The 17882-nt window shown below is 54.5% G+C and overlaps 6 protein-coding genes across 6 annotated transcripts; 3 read left to right on the top strand and 3 right to left on the bottom strand.

The window, feature by feature from the left end:
• Positions 1-2606: 2606 nt before the first annotated feature.
• On the bottom strand, positions 2607-3513 carry J4E90_008255 (uncharacterized protein; the record flags this gene model as incomplete). Its single annotated transcript, XM_051437785.1, has 4 exons — positions 2607-2740; positions 2791-3209; positions 3257-3441; positions 3490-3513. 4 exons carry the CDS (start codon positions 3511-3513, stop codon positions 2607-2609), a joined length of 762 nt encoding a protein of 253 aa, XP_051288596.1.
• A 259-nt stretch (positions 3514-3772) lies between these two features.
• On the top strand, positions 3773-5538 carry J4E90_008254 (uncharacterized protein; the record flags this gene model as incomplete). Its single annotated transcript, XM_051437784.1, has 2 exons — positions 3773-3851; positions 3899-5538. The coding sequence occupies 2 exons, from the start codon at positions 3773-3775 to the stop codon at positions 5536-5538; spliced, it is 1719 nt and encodes a 572-aa protein (XP_051288595.1).
• A 4461-nt stretch (positions 5539-9999) lies between these two features.
• J4E90_008253 (uncharacterized protein) lies at positions 10000-12720 on the bottom strand (the record flags this gene model as incomplete). The annotated part of the gene is made up of 3 exons (XM_051437783.1): positions 10000-11919; positions 11971-12587; positions 12714-12720. The coding sequence occupies 3 exons, from the start codon at positions 12718-12720 to the stop codon at positions 10000-10002; spliced, it is 2544 nt and encodes an 847-aa protein (XP_051288594.1).
• A 661-nt stretch (positions 12721-13381) lies between these two features.
• Positions 13382-14107, top strand: J4E90_008252 (uncharacterized protein; the record flags this gene model as incomplete). Its single annotated transcript, XM_051437782.1, has 1 exon — positions 13382-14107. The coding sequence occupies one exon, from the start codon at positions 13382-13384 to the stop codon at positions 14105-14107; it is 726 nt and encodes a 241-aa protein (XP_051288593.1).
• A 437-nt stretch (positions 14108-14544) lies between these two features.
• On the top strand, positions 14545-16270 carry J4E90_008251 (uncharacterized protein; the record flags this gene model as incomplete). Its single annotated transcript, XM_051437781.1, has 3 exons — positions 14545-14659; positions 14712-15028; positions 15077-16270. The coding sequence occupies 3 exons, from the start codon at positions 14545-14547 to the stop codon at positions 16268-16270; spliced, it is 1626 nt and encodes a 541-aa protein (XP_051288592.1).
• A 266-nt stretch (positions 16271-16536) lies between these two features.
• Positions 16537-17163, bottom strand: J4E90_008250 (uncharacterized protein; the record flags this gene model as incomplete). The annotated part of the gene is made up of 3 exons (XM_051437780.1): positions 16537-16584; positions 16713-16793; positions 17029-17163. 3 exons carry the CDS (start codon positions 17161-17163, stop codon positions 16537-16539), a joined length of 264 nt encoding a protein of 87 aa, XP_051288591.1.
• Between the last annotated feature and the right edge of the window lie 719 nt (positions 17164-17882).

Below are 17882 nucleotides of genomic sequence, written 5' to 3'. Positions count from 1 at the left end.
TGAGGGATACGAAGCCCGCGCCTTTAGGAAGAAACTCTGCCTTGCTTCCTCATAGCATGTGCGGCCATCGGGCGCGGGCAGATCAACTGCCCTGTACCAGCGTGAGCCCAGAGTGTCTTCGGATGCATTGACGGTGTCTCTCTACTGTTGCGTAGATTTTCTATTGGGCTACATTTTTTTGCATGTTCACATTAGTGCGCAAGCGCGAAATGGCATCTTTCTTTCCCCTCTTGCTTCTGCCTTTTGCTTGTGATGCTGTGATGTGACTTCAATTCCTTGCTTCTGCCTTTGCCTTTGCCTTTGCCTTTTGTTTGCTGCTGATAAGGGGTCCGCGGATGCAGGTGCCGTGAGTTCGTGATTGATGGTTCGTTGGTGGGGTTGTCGCTCCTGCGTCCTAGGAACCATCGGAAAGGAAACGGTGACGCATGTGGTGCGTATGGTTGCCATCAACGCGACCTTGGGATGCAGCAACAAGGCAACCTCGGAAGCATGAGTGTGATGATTGCAACATATATCATTGGAGTGCGCAGTACGTGTGTGCAGGGAATGTTGACCAGGTGTGTGTGGCGGACGTGGTGACTGGATCATTTCTTTGCACCATCGCCGTACCAACGGAAGGAGTGGATCACAACCGAAGAACGGCATCACAGTACTCGTTACAAACACGACGCACATCTCTCGCCCGCTTGAAAGTCCATTCTGTGGTCGTACCGCGCTACATCAGCACCCCAGAATACAAAAAGCTCGCTCATTCCCTAACTCATCTCTTTCCTTCCAAGACTCAGTGGTTTCTTCCTATCATTCGGTGGCAGAACACCGAGAAAATCTTCCGGGGGGCCTCTGTCCAAACCCAATATGCCTGAGCAGCCACAGCCACCAAGAAACACACTACTCAAAGCCCCTTTCTTACTTGTTTAGAATGCGTGGTTCTGGATAAGTGTCCTTGATGGACTCGAACTCAACAGGCTGACAGTTCATCGGAGGCGGTGATGATAACGACAGATGGACAGGCATCTCTCCAAGGAGGGGATCCACAAGTCCGAAACTGAAAATATCTGAGCCTCAAAACTAAATGGTTGGGAAGTTGGGAGAGTGATGGGCGGGTGGGGTTTCATGGTGGGCGCGGCGAAGCTGGGGACGGGTGGGATTTGGGTTGCGGGTTGCTGCATACATGCTGTTGAAAGTTGATAAGTTGCTACGGCATTAGAGAATGTATACCTCAACCTGAAAAATGTATTTTGAAACAATGTTCTTGCAGATGGCGGTACGGGACGTAGTTAATCACTCACAAGAAGTGGCATAGCAAGGGAAACAGTTCATTTGATCCAATCTCGTTATAACCACCGCCGCCAGCGCGTATATCCTAGTAATAAGGCCCAGGAGTAGGTTCCCAGTAGTGGCTATCTAAACATTCCTCACGACCGCACGCCTCGTAGCCATGCGTCATGATCCGGTTGAAGGTGCCGCGGCGCTGGAAGCAGTGTCTGCACAGCGCGTTCCTCTGCCAGTCGTCGCCATGGGGGTTCTTGTATATGGAGATGTCGTGCCTGAGTTCGTCGCTCGTATCCATCAAGTGTAGCGGTCTTAGGTAGCTGGGTGTCTCAGGGGGTTCAGGGGACCCTGACGTATACCTTCGCGTGTCGTGTCGTTCAGGTGTTCCTGACCGAGGTATTGTAGGCGCCAGGGTTCGTTTTGGTGAGTCGCTCCGCAGCTTTTTGGTCTGATGTTGTCGCCGGGCTGTCTCTTGGCTTCTCCCTCGCTTGCGTGCTTCCCAATGTCAGCGCCTGGGTATGGTCAAAATATTTGGATGTACGTACGACACGTGACCCAGGAACTCTGATCTGAAGGCACAGTTGAGTCCGTCAGCGCTGAGCTCGGAACCGTCGTCTCAGTTGAAGCTGAAGTCACTGCCGAAGTCGGAGGCTCAGCAGGTGAAGGCATGGACGATATATCAGAGTCGCAGAAGAGAAGTGGCGACTTGGAGGGGTCGATATCCTCCCCAGTGGCATCTGGCTGAGTTATGAAGCGCGAAAGTGGGATCTGTAGGCTCCTGAGTGTTGGTCGGGGCGGTCGAGGCGTATCCTTTGTAGGGCCATCTTGTGACCTGATTTCGTCGAGGAGCAGGCGTAGGAAGGATGTCGACGGCGCAGCACCGCTTGGGGACTTGGAGGTGGGCCGTAGGATGGGTGTAGGCATCTTGATGCTCACAGAGTGCGATAGGCGATGCAGCTGGTAATGGAGCTAATGGTAGCGCAATAAAATTGGGACGGGACTGGATGATGTGAGGTGAGGGAGACGCATGGCGGAGGAATTGAAGTTGTTGAGTTGATGTCGTGCGTGGGGAAGGTGTCAAGGTAACAACAGAAGAGGCAGCTACGTTTGCCGTCACATGCGACTGCCCCGTACAGCTCTGGAGGCTTCCATTGGATGCACGTGTCAGCGAGAGAGAGATTACGTCGGGTCTACACAGCGAACGGGTCATGATGAAGTGAGATTCGCTACGAGATGCCACATAGCTCTCACCTGATATGGTATACTACAAGCCTCGTCTATCATGCAGAGGCCGTTCCGTTGCGCCTGTTCATATCGTGCATTGGTCGTGTTGCTCATGTCTCGGACATCTCGGTGTCCTCAGCCTTGGCCAGGCCGTGCTCCTTCAGCAGGGCATCGATCTCGTCCGCTCCCCACAGGTGGTGGTAGATCTTGCCCTCCTTTGTCCTTCCTACTGTCGCAAATTCAACTATGCATTGTTAGTACTCTCCCGGAATGGTAGTGAGATGGTGAACGTACTCTTCTCGCTGCTCAGCTTAGTCGAGTCCATGGTCTTGCTGAGCACCTTGACTGCAAGCCCGCACGCTTCTTTCAAATCGCACTCCTCCTTGTAGTCCTGCTTCAACAAGCTCTGTGCAGAAGCGTTGTTCGCGCCGACACTGGTCGCCTTCCAGCCGCCGTAGTTGCCACTGGGGTTACTCTGGTAGAGCTGGAACTGGCGCTGGGGGTCCCATCCTGCGTAGATGAATGACACACCGAACGGTCGGAGACCTCCGTGCTGCGTGTAACCCTGCTTGAGATCGCATAAGCGGCGGACGAGCTGCTCGCAAGGAATGTCTTCGTTGTAGGTGAGGAGGTAGCGCTGGGCATTTTGACGGGCGTAGTTGATGAGGATGTTGGCGTCGGCGGTCATTCCTGCTACAGCGCAGATCATGTTACTGAAAGGACATTAGTCATGGTGTTAAGATGTTGGCGGTCCACGCACTCGTTCAAGATGTACAGCTTCTCGGCCGATGTGTCTTGCTCCAACAACTTGCTGGTGACCTTCCTCTCTGCGGCGAGCACGATGCCATCCTGGGCCAAGATGCCTAGCGCTGTTCCGGCGTGCGAGATGGCTTCGAGGGCATATTCGACTTGGTAGAGGCGACCTTCGGGGGAGAAGATGGTCGTCTATGCACCGTTAGCTGGGTTCTGGCGGTGTTTGCGGATATATCGTACCCTGGAGTCGTATCTCCGTGACATGATTGCGGTCTACTCTGGCAGTCTGGGTGGTATTGGGGGTGTAGACAGCAGTGGGCGAGGGAGAAGGCGGCGGGGAAGTCGGGGCGTGGGCTGGTGTTGATGAGAGCTCCAGGCACAAGCTCCTACGCAGCGCGTCGGCGATTCAGGTTGCTTGGCGCCGACCACTTTTTGGATCGCGCGCGCAACACCAACTTTCCCATCCCCAACTCTTTTCGCAAGAGTTGAATAGCTTCAATTCCTAGCCGCACGCGACATCACAATGTCGGACATACCGGTGCGACCGCCTGCACCAGCTGCACCGCTTCCTCCAGGCTGGACCGAGCACAAGGCGCCTTCAGGTAGCTATAGCTCCTACTTGCGTCATATGCTTCCGCTAACATTACAGGCCACTCCTACTACTATAACGCGGAATTAAATAAATCGACATATACGCGACCTGTTGCAGAGATCCCGCAATACCATAATCCAACGCCGCCACCTGCACCCGCACCCTACAACGCGCCTTCGAATTACGGCCTTGGCCACGATAGTCAGACAGCGCAAACTGCCTCTCAGCCTCAGCCTTCAATCAACGACTTCATCTTCGCGAGCGCGCCGAAGCAATTTCCCAAACATGGCGGGGCGCACCAACAAGCAAGAGGTGGGCATCGTGGAGGGATGCGCGGAGGGCAGAACAGCTTCAACGACCGAAGAAGAGACCGCGATGATAGGCTAAAGCATCGCCAAGACATACCAAACTGCGCGCCTTGGGTTCTGGTCAAGACTAAGTTCGGACGACGTTTTGTGTGGAACAAGGACACGAATGAAAGCTTTTGGAAGTTCCCGCCCAACGTCATGACTGCCGTTATCGAGTTCGATCGGAAGGAGCGCGAAAAGAAGGAACGTAGGGAACGGGGCGAGCCAAGCGACGTGGAAGAGGAGAACGATGCTATGGCCGAGATCGAGGCGGAGCTCGCAGAAGCGGAAGAGGAGGTGGAAATAGTCGAAGTGGACGGTGAGGAGGGTATGGAGAACGATGAGGAGTATGAAGAGGTGGAAGTCACGGACGATGAGGGTGAGGCGTCAGGGCATGCACAGAAACGACAGCGCACCGAAGAGCCATCTGGAGACCCACAACCCGAGGAAGACGACGATCTTGCATGGCAACTGGCACAAATGGAGGAGATGGAGATGGACCAGGGCTACGACGATCAATTCGACGAGGAAGAGCCTGCTTTGTCCGAAGAAGACTGCAAAGCGCTGTTCAAGGAGCTCCTCGACGATACGAAAATCAGCCCATTTGCACCCTGGGACAAGATTTTAGAGGACGGTGTGTTATTTGACGACGACCGATACAAGGCTTTACCGAATATGGCAGCGCGCAAAGAATGCTTCAACGAATGGTCGCGAGATAAAGCCCAGTTTCTCAAGGAAGAGAAAGCCCGGCAAGCGAAACGAGACCCACGGATACCGTACTTGGCCTTCCTCGACAAACATGCAACACCGAAACTCTACTGGCCTGAGTTTCGCCGGAAATACAAGAAAGAACCTGAGCTAAAGGATGCCAAGCTCCCAGACAAAGACAAGGAGAAGTTGTACCGCGACCACATCAAGCGTCTGGCCATGCGATCATCCGACCTGAAATCCGATCTGTCTGCACTCTTACGGGCCCAGCCTCTCGCGCTCCTTAACCGCTCCACAACCATCGATACCCTACCCTCCGCCGTACTAAGCGATCTCTGCTACATATCCCTCCCGCCATCAACACGCGAAGGCCTCATCAACACATACATCTCCACGCTACCACCCGCACCCGAAGGCGTTGTCTACTCCGCCGAAGAAGAAGCAGAACGCGCGAAGAAGTGGGCTGAGCGCGAACGGCGCGAGAAAGCGCTTGCAGACCGTGAGAGGCGTGTTCGTGAGGAGAAGAGAAAGCAAGAGCGCGATCTAGCCTATGGGAAAGGCAGGTTACGCGAAGAAGAAGCGGAGATTGAGCGAGCGATGAATGTGGGGAAAGAGGGCTTGAAGAGTTATCTGAAAGAGTAGATACCCATGCACGTAATACATACGCTGAAGTTGAACCTACATCGATGTTATGAAGATTGGACTTGCATATTGGGGTTTCTTAGAGTTTGGTTCAGCAGTCGCTGTACCACTGGTGCGCCTTACAATCTCCCTCCTCATCATACGTTCGTTTATTCTCATCGCCACACCCTCACCCACGACCCACACGCCCACGCACATCGCCCAGCGCCTATAAATAACCCCCACCTCTCCTCCCCTTCTCTTCCCCAACTACTCTTCCCATCACCCCAGACCCAAACATCCTCCTCGTGAGAGATGTATGAATTGATGTTTGGCTCTTCCTACCCCTTGTCCCCCCTACAAGAGTAGTCCCGAAAAAGCGTTGAATGCGACATAACCTCTACTGGTGGTTTAGTCGTCTTTGATGCTTGACGGAACGTTAAAGAATTTGATGGAGGATATTCCTCCATCAGAGTCTTCGGTCTGGGTGTGAGCGAGGCGGTGATGAAAAGGACAATGAACAAATCACCCTGATCAGTTACTGATTCAGAATAGGTAACGGTTGTTCTATATACATTTCTGAGCCTCGGGTTGATGTCGGTGTTGGTGTTGGTTTTGGTCTTGGCACAATGACTTTTTGATCATTCATACGTTCCCATATTAATTGATGGAAGACTCATAGAATTGTCGAAGCGTTTTGTTGTATGTCCGCTTTTGAGTTTCGTGATGGATTATAGGATCAGCATTGTCGCTGTTCCATAGATGAGTGCTAGTTTAGACCGGCGATATTGATACCGTCAATTTGTTGTTTAAAAGTTTCGGTCTTGGTGACGGGCGGAGTGGAGAGTGTGGGGACGGGAGAGATCGGGTGAGATGAGATAAGATGAGATGCAGGTGGGACCTGAGTGGAGGTTGCATGTATTCACGGCGTTACTTGGTCTTGGCCTATGATCGTGTTTACGAGATATATCTCGCTTTCGTGAGTTGGTCTTAGTGTTCTCGTTCTCGCGTTCTACGGCGTCACTGCTTACTGCGATTGGAAGGTCATCTTGAGCCCTATCGATCACAGCCTCTCGTTCTGTTTCTCATTCTCATTCGGAGTCACGGTTCCAATCTGAGTTCTCGCTTTCGGATCCTTCACACGTCTCCACCGTACTCATAACCAAACCTTCCTTGGCGATATCAACCTTACATCCATGATCCCTCGATCGCCGCAGGGACAATAACTCTCTATCACTAATCTTGTCTTTCTAACTGCCCAACTATAGTAATTCCACGCCCATCCATCGATTCCAGCATCGGATTCGCATCCTTCGCCGTGGGTAACCCCTGTATCCACCGACACGTTACCGACAAGAAAAATAAGTAATCATCCGAAATCCCACGCCATAGCCTCATTCTCCACACCTTAACCTATTGTGCATAACCTCTAAACCTCCCCAAACAAGTAATCCATCGATCACAGCACCGCATTCGCATTCCCTTCCACCAAAAACCCTATCTTCGTATTCGGAGTCGAGATAAAGGAAGGAGTAGCGTACCAGTGCGTTGGTTTGTTCACAGTCTCGTGTGGTAGGAGCGGGTATCTTACAAAGAACCGTGCCCAGGCTCGCTTTCGCTTTGGCTCCGATTACTGATTACCTGAGGACTACGCTAAGGGAAGGTGCCGCGCAACATCGGTGTGTGCGGTCGTTCGCGGTCGGTGGTTTTGCTTTAGCTGCGTTGTTTCTTGTACGAAATGACTGCATGCGGTAGTTGTTGGAGGAGGTGTTGATGATAGTCTCGCGTTCGCGTTGGGGGGTTCTGCTCGAGCAGTGCGTATGGGGGTGCTAGTGGGTGTAGTATAGGTTAGGTAGGATAACGGCTCATGACGACGCGAGGGCACTGAATCTCGGTCTCGTTCTTATTCTCTTTCTCTTTCTCTTTCTGTCATGTACTGGAAGTCCGAATCAGTTCATCGTGTTGCTCTCGACTCTTGCGCAAACGATGAGGCATTCCCTAGACATCTCCAAGAGGATGGATACGTGGATACATGGATCCGCAGGCACTCGAGCTGAGCGCTCCAGGCGGAGCGGCGTCGAAGGAGTCTAGATGCGACATTGATCTTCCACTATTTGCGTCTTGATCCGCTTCCCTGCATGCGAAGTGCAAAGTACGATGCGTAAACTGTATGGTGCTGCGTTGGCATCGCACATGTCAACATACGCCTGCCGGTCACTCTCCCGTGCGTGGGACACCGGCGAGACGCTTGCGAGCCAATCGCAATCCTAGCCCTAAGACGGCTTTCCCCGTTAGGCAACTACTCGAGCACCATCGATCGCAGCAGGAAGGGCACTGCGGGGCTCCCAGCCCTGTGGAACCAATCGCAACGTCGTCAACAGGGATAGCTACCGCATCGGGTAATTCGCGCGAGCGGTCGTAGATCACGGCAATCTTGGCAGTTAAGGCAATGTGGAGCCGCTACTGGCCCTACAGGGCCAATCGCAAGTGCGAGGCAGGGCTGGCGACCCCGTTTGGAAGGTTTGCAAAAAACTGTCGATTCCACCCACAGGAAGGGCACTGGCCCTGTGGAGCCAATGACGGCCGCCAGACAGGGCTGGGTTACTCGGATAGGCAGTTTGCGAGAGAGCTGTCGACCGCGGTGGCCGTGAGTGAAGTAAGGACCCGAGGCCTCTCTTCTGTACTCCTGCTGTGAAGTATTGGTCTCACCGTGCAATATTCTGAACCGGCGAGCTGCAGGTGAAAACATACTACATGTAGAAAGTTTACGGTTGGCCATCGATTACAGACAGATGCCCGCATAAAATTCTCCATGCACTGCTTCACTTCCGGTCTTCTGTACCTCCCTGTACCTCCATTTACCTCCTTGTCCGCTTCAGACCATCGAGCTGCAGCTGCGAAGATACTTCATCAGGAAAGTCTATGGCTTGCCATCGATTCCAGCGTGACACCATGCAAGTCGAGGTCGACGTGCATGCATGAGTACGACAGGTCCTCTCATCTGCTGTGCCCTCCTAATACCACCTTGCCTATCCCAGACCAGCGAGCTACAGACGAAAAACTATTGTATCTAGTAGGTTCCTCGTTGACCGTTGATTCCCAGAGTGTGACACCGCGTTTTCAACAGTTTTTGTACTTCCTCAACACATTCAAGACACCATTTCGAGTAATATCAAAACTGCGTGTCGACGACTGCGTTCCACACTGCCCGGTGGACGGAGCACCGCAGCATGTCACCACCACGACATGTGCGATTGTCATTACCCCGCCAATTTTACCTAACACAGTAATCCTCAGGTGAAGTGTTGATCGTAGTTCCTGCACTGTATTCCATTTGTCGAAATATCTTCACGTCCAATAGTTACTCAACAGTTACACAGCGTCTGTCCTTCCTGTCCCTACCCCGCCAGTTCTACTGCATTCAGTAACTTCCAAGTAAGCTGTTGATCGTAGCTCCTACATCCTGGACATTTTATCGCTCCAGCAGCGCCTTCTTCAGAGATCAATCCGTTTACGTAGGTAGTCAAGCAACAGTTACACAGCATACATGCGCGCACCTCCGTTGCATCACACGTTACACCCCGTGCCAACACACTCAATATACCGGAAGCAGTAATTCAAAGCAAAGGTATGGATCTATGGATGTGGCATGGACACAACCCGCATATGCGCCATTCCGGTGCCAAGAAGCCCAACGCACTGTATCGAGTAGGTTGGGGAAAGAGTGTAGATTGCAGTTGCATATAAACACATCGGGGATGCGGAAATGCATCTTATCCACCCTTCTGCATGCCGCGTCATGATCACAAAGAGGGGTGATTTGCGCATTCCTGTGTACCCAGGTAGGTAGGTATGATGCCGGTGTGTGTGGGAGTCTGCCTGCAGATATGCCGGTGAACGGGGCGAGGATTAAGGTTCGTCACCGATGAGAGTATGAGTTGGACAAGGGTAGACGAAGGAGGGGTTGTTGCATTACTACATATAGTAAGAAAAGTCGAAAAGGCCAGAAAACCGTGGATTGCAGCGAACTGTCAATCTCGCTTACCGCATGGCCTCAAGAGATCACCTGGGGAGAAAAGGCTTAGCTGGAGGCCTGACACTGCATAGCATACACCCCCACCATCAGCTAGCCAGGTTACACAAAGCAGTACGAAGAGCCATCATTTTGAACGAAACAGTATGTGTATTTTGGAACAGAAAGAAGCAATGAGCGTACACGTAAGCAATGAGGTAAATGGATGGCAGAACCGTCTCTGCCTCATCGCATGGGACAAACGGGGTACACCACATGTGGGTATCAAATACAAGAGAAAGAGAGCGCCGCCCATACTTCCGCACCCCGGCCTCGCCCTGCCTTGCTACAAGAAACCCTGTACATCCATCCAAGCGCCTCAAAACACCGAACCTGAAAACCCCCCGCTCCTCCTCTCGAATTCAGCGCATGTGAATGCGCAAAGAGGCCAGCGCGCCTGATACCCTTACCTACGGGGCCCCAGATGGCTGTGCCTGCTGTTGGCCATTCGACTCGGTCTTTGAGCGGAGGTGGTTCGTAAGCACTGTGATGTTGTCGCGCGCCTCAGGCACCGTTTCGACGATATGCCTCAGGTTGATCATCTGCAGTTCCGAGACTACAGAGTTTTGGGACAAACTAGATCCCAAGATCGTAACAATGACTGGCGCATCGATGTATGGACCGAGAATTTCAAGTGCCTTGGGGATCTGGTGGTGTGGCGGGCCGTTGACGGGTGGCGTGGGTTGTTGGACTGGGACCATGTTTGCAGGCGGTGCGGCGAAAGGATTGCCGTATTGGCCTGATGGGTAGGCAGCACTGACAGGCGAGAATTGAGGTGCGTGAGGGTTGCTAAGCGGCGATGGGCCGTTGTTGAGAACAGGCGGGGCGACTTGACCAGTTGCAATCTCTTGTTCTGGGTATCGCTCGAAGTGTTGAGTAGGTGGAAGCTGAGGCTTGATCTCGGGAAGCTTAGCGACCATAGCTAGGATTAACATATGTTCCTTGCGAGGGGTCTCGATTGTGCAGTACTCGAGCATGTCGATGAAAGGAGGGAGGTTGCTGCCGCCCTCCTCAATAGGAATGACGTAGAGGTCGCGTAGGATGTCGTTGTCTTCGACAGGTACTACTCCCCATCTGCCGCGTGAGTGGAAGTACTCATACAGATGGTCCATGATGGTGCGTCCATCCGTTGTAACAGGGCTGACGGCCAGGATGGAAACTTCATGGCTCTCGGTGTGGCCAATGTTCTGGATATAGTCGTTTCCCTTTGCGCTTTCGATGCGACCTTGGATCGCCACGGTGTTGGTCAGCAGCTTCTCCCACGGCACGATCTGACCGAAGTCACCACCAGCGACGAATCTAGCGACCGCATCGAAAGGCTCCATTGACTGCATGTTGATGGAGCCCTGCCAGCAAACAGTCGGGTCCGAGGAGTATCCTGACATCTCAACATCATTGTCTTCGTCTTTGAGCAAACGGTCGACGTCGGCGTCATCAACTGCAGCCGGAGGCTTGTCTTGCATGTGCATTGAGCTTTGGCGACGCTGTAGGAAGGCCTGCTGATCATGCTGTGGCGATCGAACTTTGTCAAACACAGAGTTGATGTCGAAGTTGGCCGATGCTCGTCGTGCGTGCTCAGACTGGGCGGTGTCAATCTCTGTAGGTCTTCGTGATGCACCGGCGGGACTCTCTGGAGGGCGTGTTCCGGATGGTGACTGCATCGCAGTGTCCTCGGTGATACTCTCTCGTTCGCGGAGTGTGGGCTGCTTAAAGTCGTCATGGTCGTTCTCGAAGTTGTCTTCGCCGACAATCTCCTCGCCCTTGTGTGTCTTGCGTAGTCGCGGTCCGGCCTCCTCGGTTAGGATCATCTGCTTCTCAGCCGCTTCGCGCATGGCTGCGTATTCACGTTGCTTGTCCTCGCTTGCCATCTCTTCAGCCTCCATACTGACTAGATCATCAGCTTTCAAGCTTCCAGAGAGGAGGCGATCCACAAGCACCGTGTTCTTCTTGACATTGAACATGATGGTACGAATCTTGGTGAAGTATGGCGAAGATGATCCAGTAGGTTCTCCGTAGAGATTGAAAGCGGCATGGCTCATTTCGAGAGTGTACTTGGTGGCCAGAGATTTGGCAGTCTGCCCATCCGGTATGCGGAAACCCCTGGTCTCCGAGGCGGTGCTGATCAGTGGTGCGAGTGTGTCCCGAAGCTTCTCTGCCACGGCCTTTTGGTTTTGCGGGAGCGAATCGATATCGCCGACTGGAGCTGACTGGGGGGTAGGCTTGCTCTCGTGGTGGCTGGACTTTCTGCGCTTCTTGCTCGCGTTGGCCTTTTCAGTGGCAGGCTCATGGCGACGCTTCTCACCAAGTGGCGATTGTGGCTGACTCGTCTCCTGTTTACAGGTGTGAGCGTGCGACAGTTTGTTCAGTGTACAATGACATACCTTTGACTCTGCATGTCCGTTGGAGGCCTCTGGTGTGGGCACAGTGACGGGGGCAGGCGTGGGCGTGGGAGCCTCAGCCGGGGCCTGGGCGGTTTGTGAGGGCGTGGCCGACTGCTGAGGCGTGCTGGCCTTCTCGGAGACGGCCTCCTGCTTGACGTCGCTGGGGCGGGGTTTGGGCTTGGAGCCCTTCTTGCGCGCCCACGGTCTCTCTCCGCGCGCCATGGCAGCGAGCAGCTCGGTGTGGTCTTCGGGCTTGCATTGCTCGCAGTAGTAGTTCTTGCCCTCCCAGAAGTCGCCCTCGGGGAGGCCCAGGCACTTGTTGTGTTGCCAGGCTTCGCAGCTGTCGCAGCAGATCATCTGGCGTCCGCGGATGTCGCGCTGGTCGCCGCAGACACAGCGGATGATGGCGTCCTCCTCTTCCTCATCTTGCTGGGAGGACTGCGTCGACTGCGCGCGCTGTGACTGGGCCTTTGCTTGTCCCTTCTTGCTTTGCGCCTGTCCCTTCTTCTCCGGAACTGGTGGCGCCTTGGCCTTGGGAGCGGGGGAGGGCTCGTCGAGGGAATCTGCGTTCTTGGTGTGGTGGCCTTTGTTGGCGCGGCCGGAGCGGCGGATCTCGTCTGCAGTGGCAATATCAGCATCAGTGTGAGGGTTGGGGATGGGCGTGCGCGTGGTGGTGCCGGTGCCATGAGGGGCGCGACTCAGTAGCTTGATGCGACGGATGCGCGTAGATGGTGTCTGCTTACCGGCCATGGTATCGGACACGGGTGATGGGCTCAATATAGACGATACCACGAGTGCAGCTTATGCTATTGCGGAACAAGATTCAAAAAGTCTCTACGGAAGCCCCAATCCTGCCTTACGCGCGTCGCACTGCGGACAGACAGACACCAAGTATGGAGCCGCCTCTAACTAGTAAACGAGCGCGAGCGAGCGCTCTTGCCCAACTGCACAGACAGAAGGCGCGATGCGTTGTGCGACTGCCGGTTATGAGTCGCAACTGCCTCTTGCGCGTACCTGCCGAATGCGGAGCCGGTGCCGCGCGGTGTGTGGGCGCAAAAGAGATGTCAGCCGCGAGGGATGGAAGCTCAATGCATGCGCTGGGTCGTGAGCGCACTAGAAGACAGCAGTGGGCGGGTGCGGGTTGCCAGTGGGAGTCGCAATGTGTCGTGTGGTGTCGGACTGAGTGGTGTCAGTGAGGAGGTGGAGCTTTGACACAGCGTTTTGCCGACGCCTTGGCTGCCGTAATCCTGGCCACTAGCGAGCTGTGGACCCTTTGCGCGGCTGGCGTCAGAGCTACTGGGAGCAGCGCCAGCCAGTCTCAACAAGAACAAGAACACTGGCGGAATCGCAGACTATAGGCACATACACGACGACCCATATTTTCAAGAGAGCAAGAACCACCTGCATCATCATGGCCGACGCACGAGCTCTTTTGCGACAACAGCGCGCAGCACGGCAGCAGGCGCAAAAGCCCCAAAAGCAATCGGCAGCTCCTGCGACCGCACCCGCGTCGAAAAAGCGCAAGGCTACAGACGAGACCGTCGAGGAGAGAAAACGCACGCGAACCGAGGAAGAGGCTGGTGTACCAGCGGGCTTCTTCGATGCTGGAGCTGCAAAGGATGGAGAGGAAGCCGCGCCGGCAGCAGACCAGAAAAGCGCGCCAACACCAGATACCCAGCCTCCAGAGGCACCCAAGGCGCCTGAGCCCCAACTCGATCCCACAGCCCAAGCAGAGCTCGATGCCTTCCTGAACGAGATGAACGCCGAGAAGCCCATGCCACCACCGCCCACGAGATCCGCCTACGCGGGCGCTGTCATCGAGGCCGCGCCCATGACAGCCGCCCAGATTGCCGCACAAGCACGAGAAGACCAGAGTGCACAACGCGCAAGGAGGGACGAGGAGATGGAGGGCGAGAAAGAGGATGCTGCGCGGGCGCTCGAAGACGAATTCGAGGAGATGGAAGGCCTTGAAGAGAGGGTGAAGCGGCTACGGGAACAGAGGGAAGCATTGCGATCCAAGTCTGGAGCACCAGTCGAGGCAGAGAGCGTTGCGCCAGCGCCTCAAGCCGTCGAAGAAGATGGCGAGAGCGAGTCCGACGACGAAGACTGGGACGACTGGAGGTTCCGTCCCGCTTGATTTCTATAACTGCATTGCATATAACAGGCTTTCTGGTGGTAAGCGCATGTACTATATTGTAGCATTACACCATTGTGATACCCGGGGAGGCGTTCCCAAGCAGCGATGCGTTCAGTCCAAGCAGGGTTGTCCTTGTCATACAAATACGACATCACATAGAGACAATTATCTATCTTGCTTTTCCAACACTTCGAACGACTTGCAGCCCAAACCAAACCCCTGACATGTGAGATGGCGGTATCGAGTGCCAAGGCGAGCGTCATTGGTGAGAAACCAAACGCTTCAGGCACGAATGAGACAACCTAACCCCACTCACCCACTTCCACCTCGACTGACACGTGCCCTCGCGAGTTATTACTGCTCTCTCTTAGACACACGCGTTGAAATACGACTCGGCACCCCCAACACGAACTCCGCACACGGCATCCTACCCCACAATGTCGCGACGGCCCAACCCTGCCGCTGATCGGGCGGAACAGAATCGCGCCACGCTCAAGAACTTGGTGAAGCTCGAGGGCAACAAGACATGCTCCGACTGCAAGAGGAACAAGCGTGAGTTATGCAGGATCTAAGTATAATGCGCCTTTACTGACAGCTACTGCAGACCCACGATGGGCCAGCTGGAACTTGGGCGTCTTCATCTGCATTCGGTGCTCGGGCATCCACCGCGGCATGGGAACACATATCAGCAAAGTCAAGTCAGTCGACCTCGATACCTGGACCGACGAGCAACTCCAGAGCGTGCTGAAATGGGGCAATGCGCGAGCCAACAAGTACTGGGAGTCGAAGCTGGCGCCTGGCCATGTGCCATCCGAGGCAAAGATTGAGAACTTTATTCGCACAAAGTACGAGTCGAAGCGATGGGTCATGGAAGGGCCTATGCCCGATCCCTCGACTTTGGAGGCGGACGATGACGATATTGTAAGTGGACCAGGATAGCTGCATGGGATGCCAACTAACAAAGTATAGCCATTGAAGAAGGTTCAGGAGAAGGTCCAAATAGAACGCTCCGCATCGCAACGCCTAGCTCAGAGCTCCAGCCAGCCTCCTCCTCCCCCGCGACAAGCACAGCCGCCGCCAACTATCGATCTATTCGGCGACGATCCCGTTCCTCAGCGACCGAGCACCGGACCCCCGATTGCAGCCAGAGGGCCTCCCAAGGCAGAGGCAGCCCCACCGAAACAGAACAAGGCAGGCGATTCATTGTTGGGATTGGACTTCCTCGGTGGGTCGTCTTCTGCGGCACCATCTCGTCCATCTAGCACAGGTCCTGCTGCAGCGGCGCCGTCGAGACCAGATCTCAAGCAGTCCATCTTATCGCTATACGCTTCCAAGCCTGCCGCACCACCCCAACCCCAGCAGCATGCACGTCAAGACTCATTTGGTGGACTGGCATCACCCCAAGGACAGCAATCGCCCCAACAGTCGGCCTTTGGTGGCATGAACGATGCCTTTAGCAGTCTGTCTTTCAACCCCGCTCCGGCAGCTAAACCCTCACCTTTCTCTGGCCTCGACAGCTTCTCCAGCGCAAAGTCACCGCCTTCAACCTCTTCCTCCAACATGTTTGGTGGTGGCGGCAACTTCTTTGATTCCAAGCCTGCTCCCCAGACCCAATCGCAGAGCCGCACAATGAGTCCGTCGGGCGGTATGGCTGACTTCAGCGCATTCTCTTCTCCCGCCCCATCCAAGCCTGCAGCTCCTGCAACAAGCGGTATGAACGACCTTTTGGACCTGTCTATGCCGTCTGCACCGGCGCCTGCACCAAGGGTCACTTCCCCACCGCTCGCATCGCCACAAGCGAGCTCAGCATTCAACCTGTCTTCACCAGCACCAGCACCCGCTCCTAAAGCTGCGCCCGCTCCTGCGACCGTAAACTACTCAGGATTCTCGAACATGGACGCGTGGGGTAGCAACGACGTCTGGGGTTCTTCTGCCCCAAGCCAGCCCGCAGCTCCATCCACAACATCACACGCTCAGCCTACAACCCCCGGCTGGGGTGCACCACAGGTAACCCAAGACGACGATTTCGGTGGCTGGAGCAGTGCCGCACCTACCACCACTACCCAGACGACTACCACAACCCACACCACAACTACTCAAAGTAAGCCTGCAGGAGGGTTCGGTGGCGGAAGCGATGATCTCTTCTCGAATGTTTGGGAATAGAAGTGGTGTGTTGGATCCGTCCTTGCACGCTACACGTATTTTAATTCGTATCCTTCAGAGCGTGAAACAAGATGCGGCTTTGGATGGAGCGTAATGTACATACTATGATGTTTATAGACCGCTGAATCGAAACCGCAATAGACATGCCCCCAAAACGCCAGATATGCATACGGCCCCTGCCGTTTCCTCCCGTAACAAATCATTCCTGTGACTCTATCCCAGGACTCTTATCAGTATCCCCATCGTGATCGCCTGCGCTCCCAACCTCATGCCCTCTCTCCAGCCTTCTCCCGCGACGTCGCACCGCGACCATCCTGTAACATGTTCCTGTATAAACTCTCATCTTCATGCAATCCAGATTTTCTCAGAAAATCAAATGCCAAATCCAATACAACACCACCACCGTCCCTATTATTATCCCCGCCAACTTCAGAATCGCGACTTTGTTCCCCGATGAAGCCATGCGTGTGAGGCGTGTGGCGGAGCCTTTGAGTGATGTGCCGAAGGAGGAGAAGGTGTCGCTCTATAGAATGAGATGTTAGCGGGCGTGTAGTGGGTGTTGAAAGTTGAGATAGAGGCGGGTGGTTGGACCATTACTAGGAAGGATGAGGGGGTATAGCAGGGACATGTGGGGGTGGAGTTCCGTGGAGCGCGTGCTCCTTGTTGGATTGTTCATGGGAATATAGGTTTCTGGGGGAATAGAAGTGATGTGAGGGAAGAAGTTGGGTGAATGCACAGGAGATGCGCAGGTAACGTACTGTGCTGTCGATGACATGTTGATCGCGCGCATTATCGTAGATGTCTATCGTTACGCCCCGCAGCGCAGATACTTTGGAGGCTAGTTCATCGAGGCGGGAATTGTTTTGTTGTTCGCGCTCGTAGGCTTGCGACATTGTTGCGGTTTATCGGGGGCGCCCGGTCTTCGTTCCAGGTGTCTTTTGGGGTTGAGAAGGCTGTTGTCGAAGTATGTGCGGTCGCGTCAATACGGGGTGTGTAATGCTTCCTTCTCGGGCTTGCTGGGTGCTGAGTGTGTCTTTGAGGCGGTTCCGGGACCGTCTGGCAACCTTCATACGCGACTTGCCATGGGTGACGTTCGGGCGCCAAGGGACCCTGAAGCAATGGGGCTAGCGTCAATAGGCGGGCTCACGCGTGCCCACGCGGGTCTGGGGAAGCTGCGCTCCGCCTGTTCTGCAACTCCCAAACGTCTGAATACTTTCTGCTGTCATCTTCCTTCGTCTTGCCCGTCATCATGGCCTCGCAAGCCCATGGGCCACATCGATGACCTCCCACTATCCAGTGCATCAATGCATGTGCCTAAATGCAGCAGCAGCAAAGTACTTCCGCACCCCTTGCGCAGTACCTGCCCATCGCCATCGGAGAACAGCGTACCTAGGTACTGTCATGTAGCACTACATCCAACGACAAAGCACCTGGAGATCAACATTCTGGAAGATACGGCTAAATCCAGCTTCCGCCTCCGATTCGCGCGTCCCTGCACGCCGCAGTCTTCGAGCATGAGAGATGCACACACGACAACCCAGTAAAGGCTGCGATTCTGCATGGCTTTCAACTCGAAATACTGCGGGGTCATTCACTCGCTGCAGTGTTCTGA

The sequence above is a fragment of the Alternaria incomplexa genome (genome assembly GCF_024043165.1).
Source record: "Alternaria incomplexa strain BMP 0042 chromosome Unknown scaffold_12, whole genome shotgun sequence".
NCBI classification, from domain to species: Eukaryota; Fungi; Ascomycota; class Dothideomycetes; order Pleosporales; family Pleosporaceae; genus Alternaria; species Alternaria incomplexa.
Note: the sequence above shows the minus strand (reverse complement) of the source record. Positions and strands in the feature narration are given on the sequence as shown.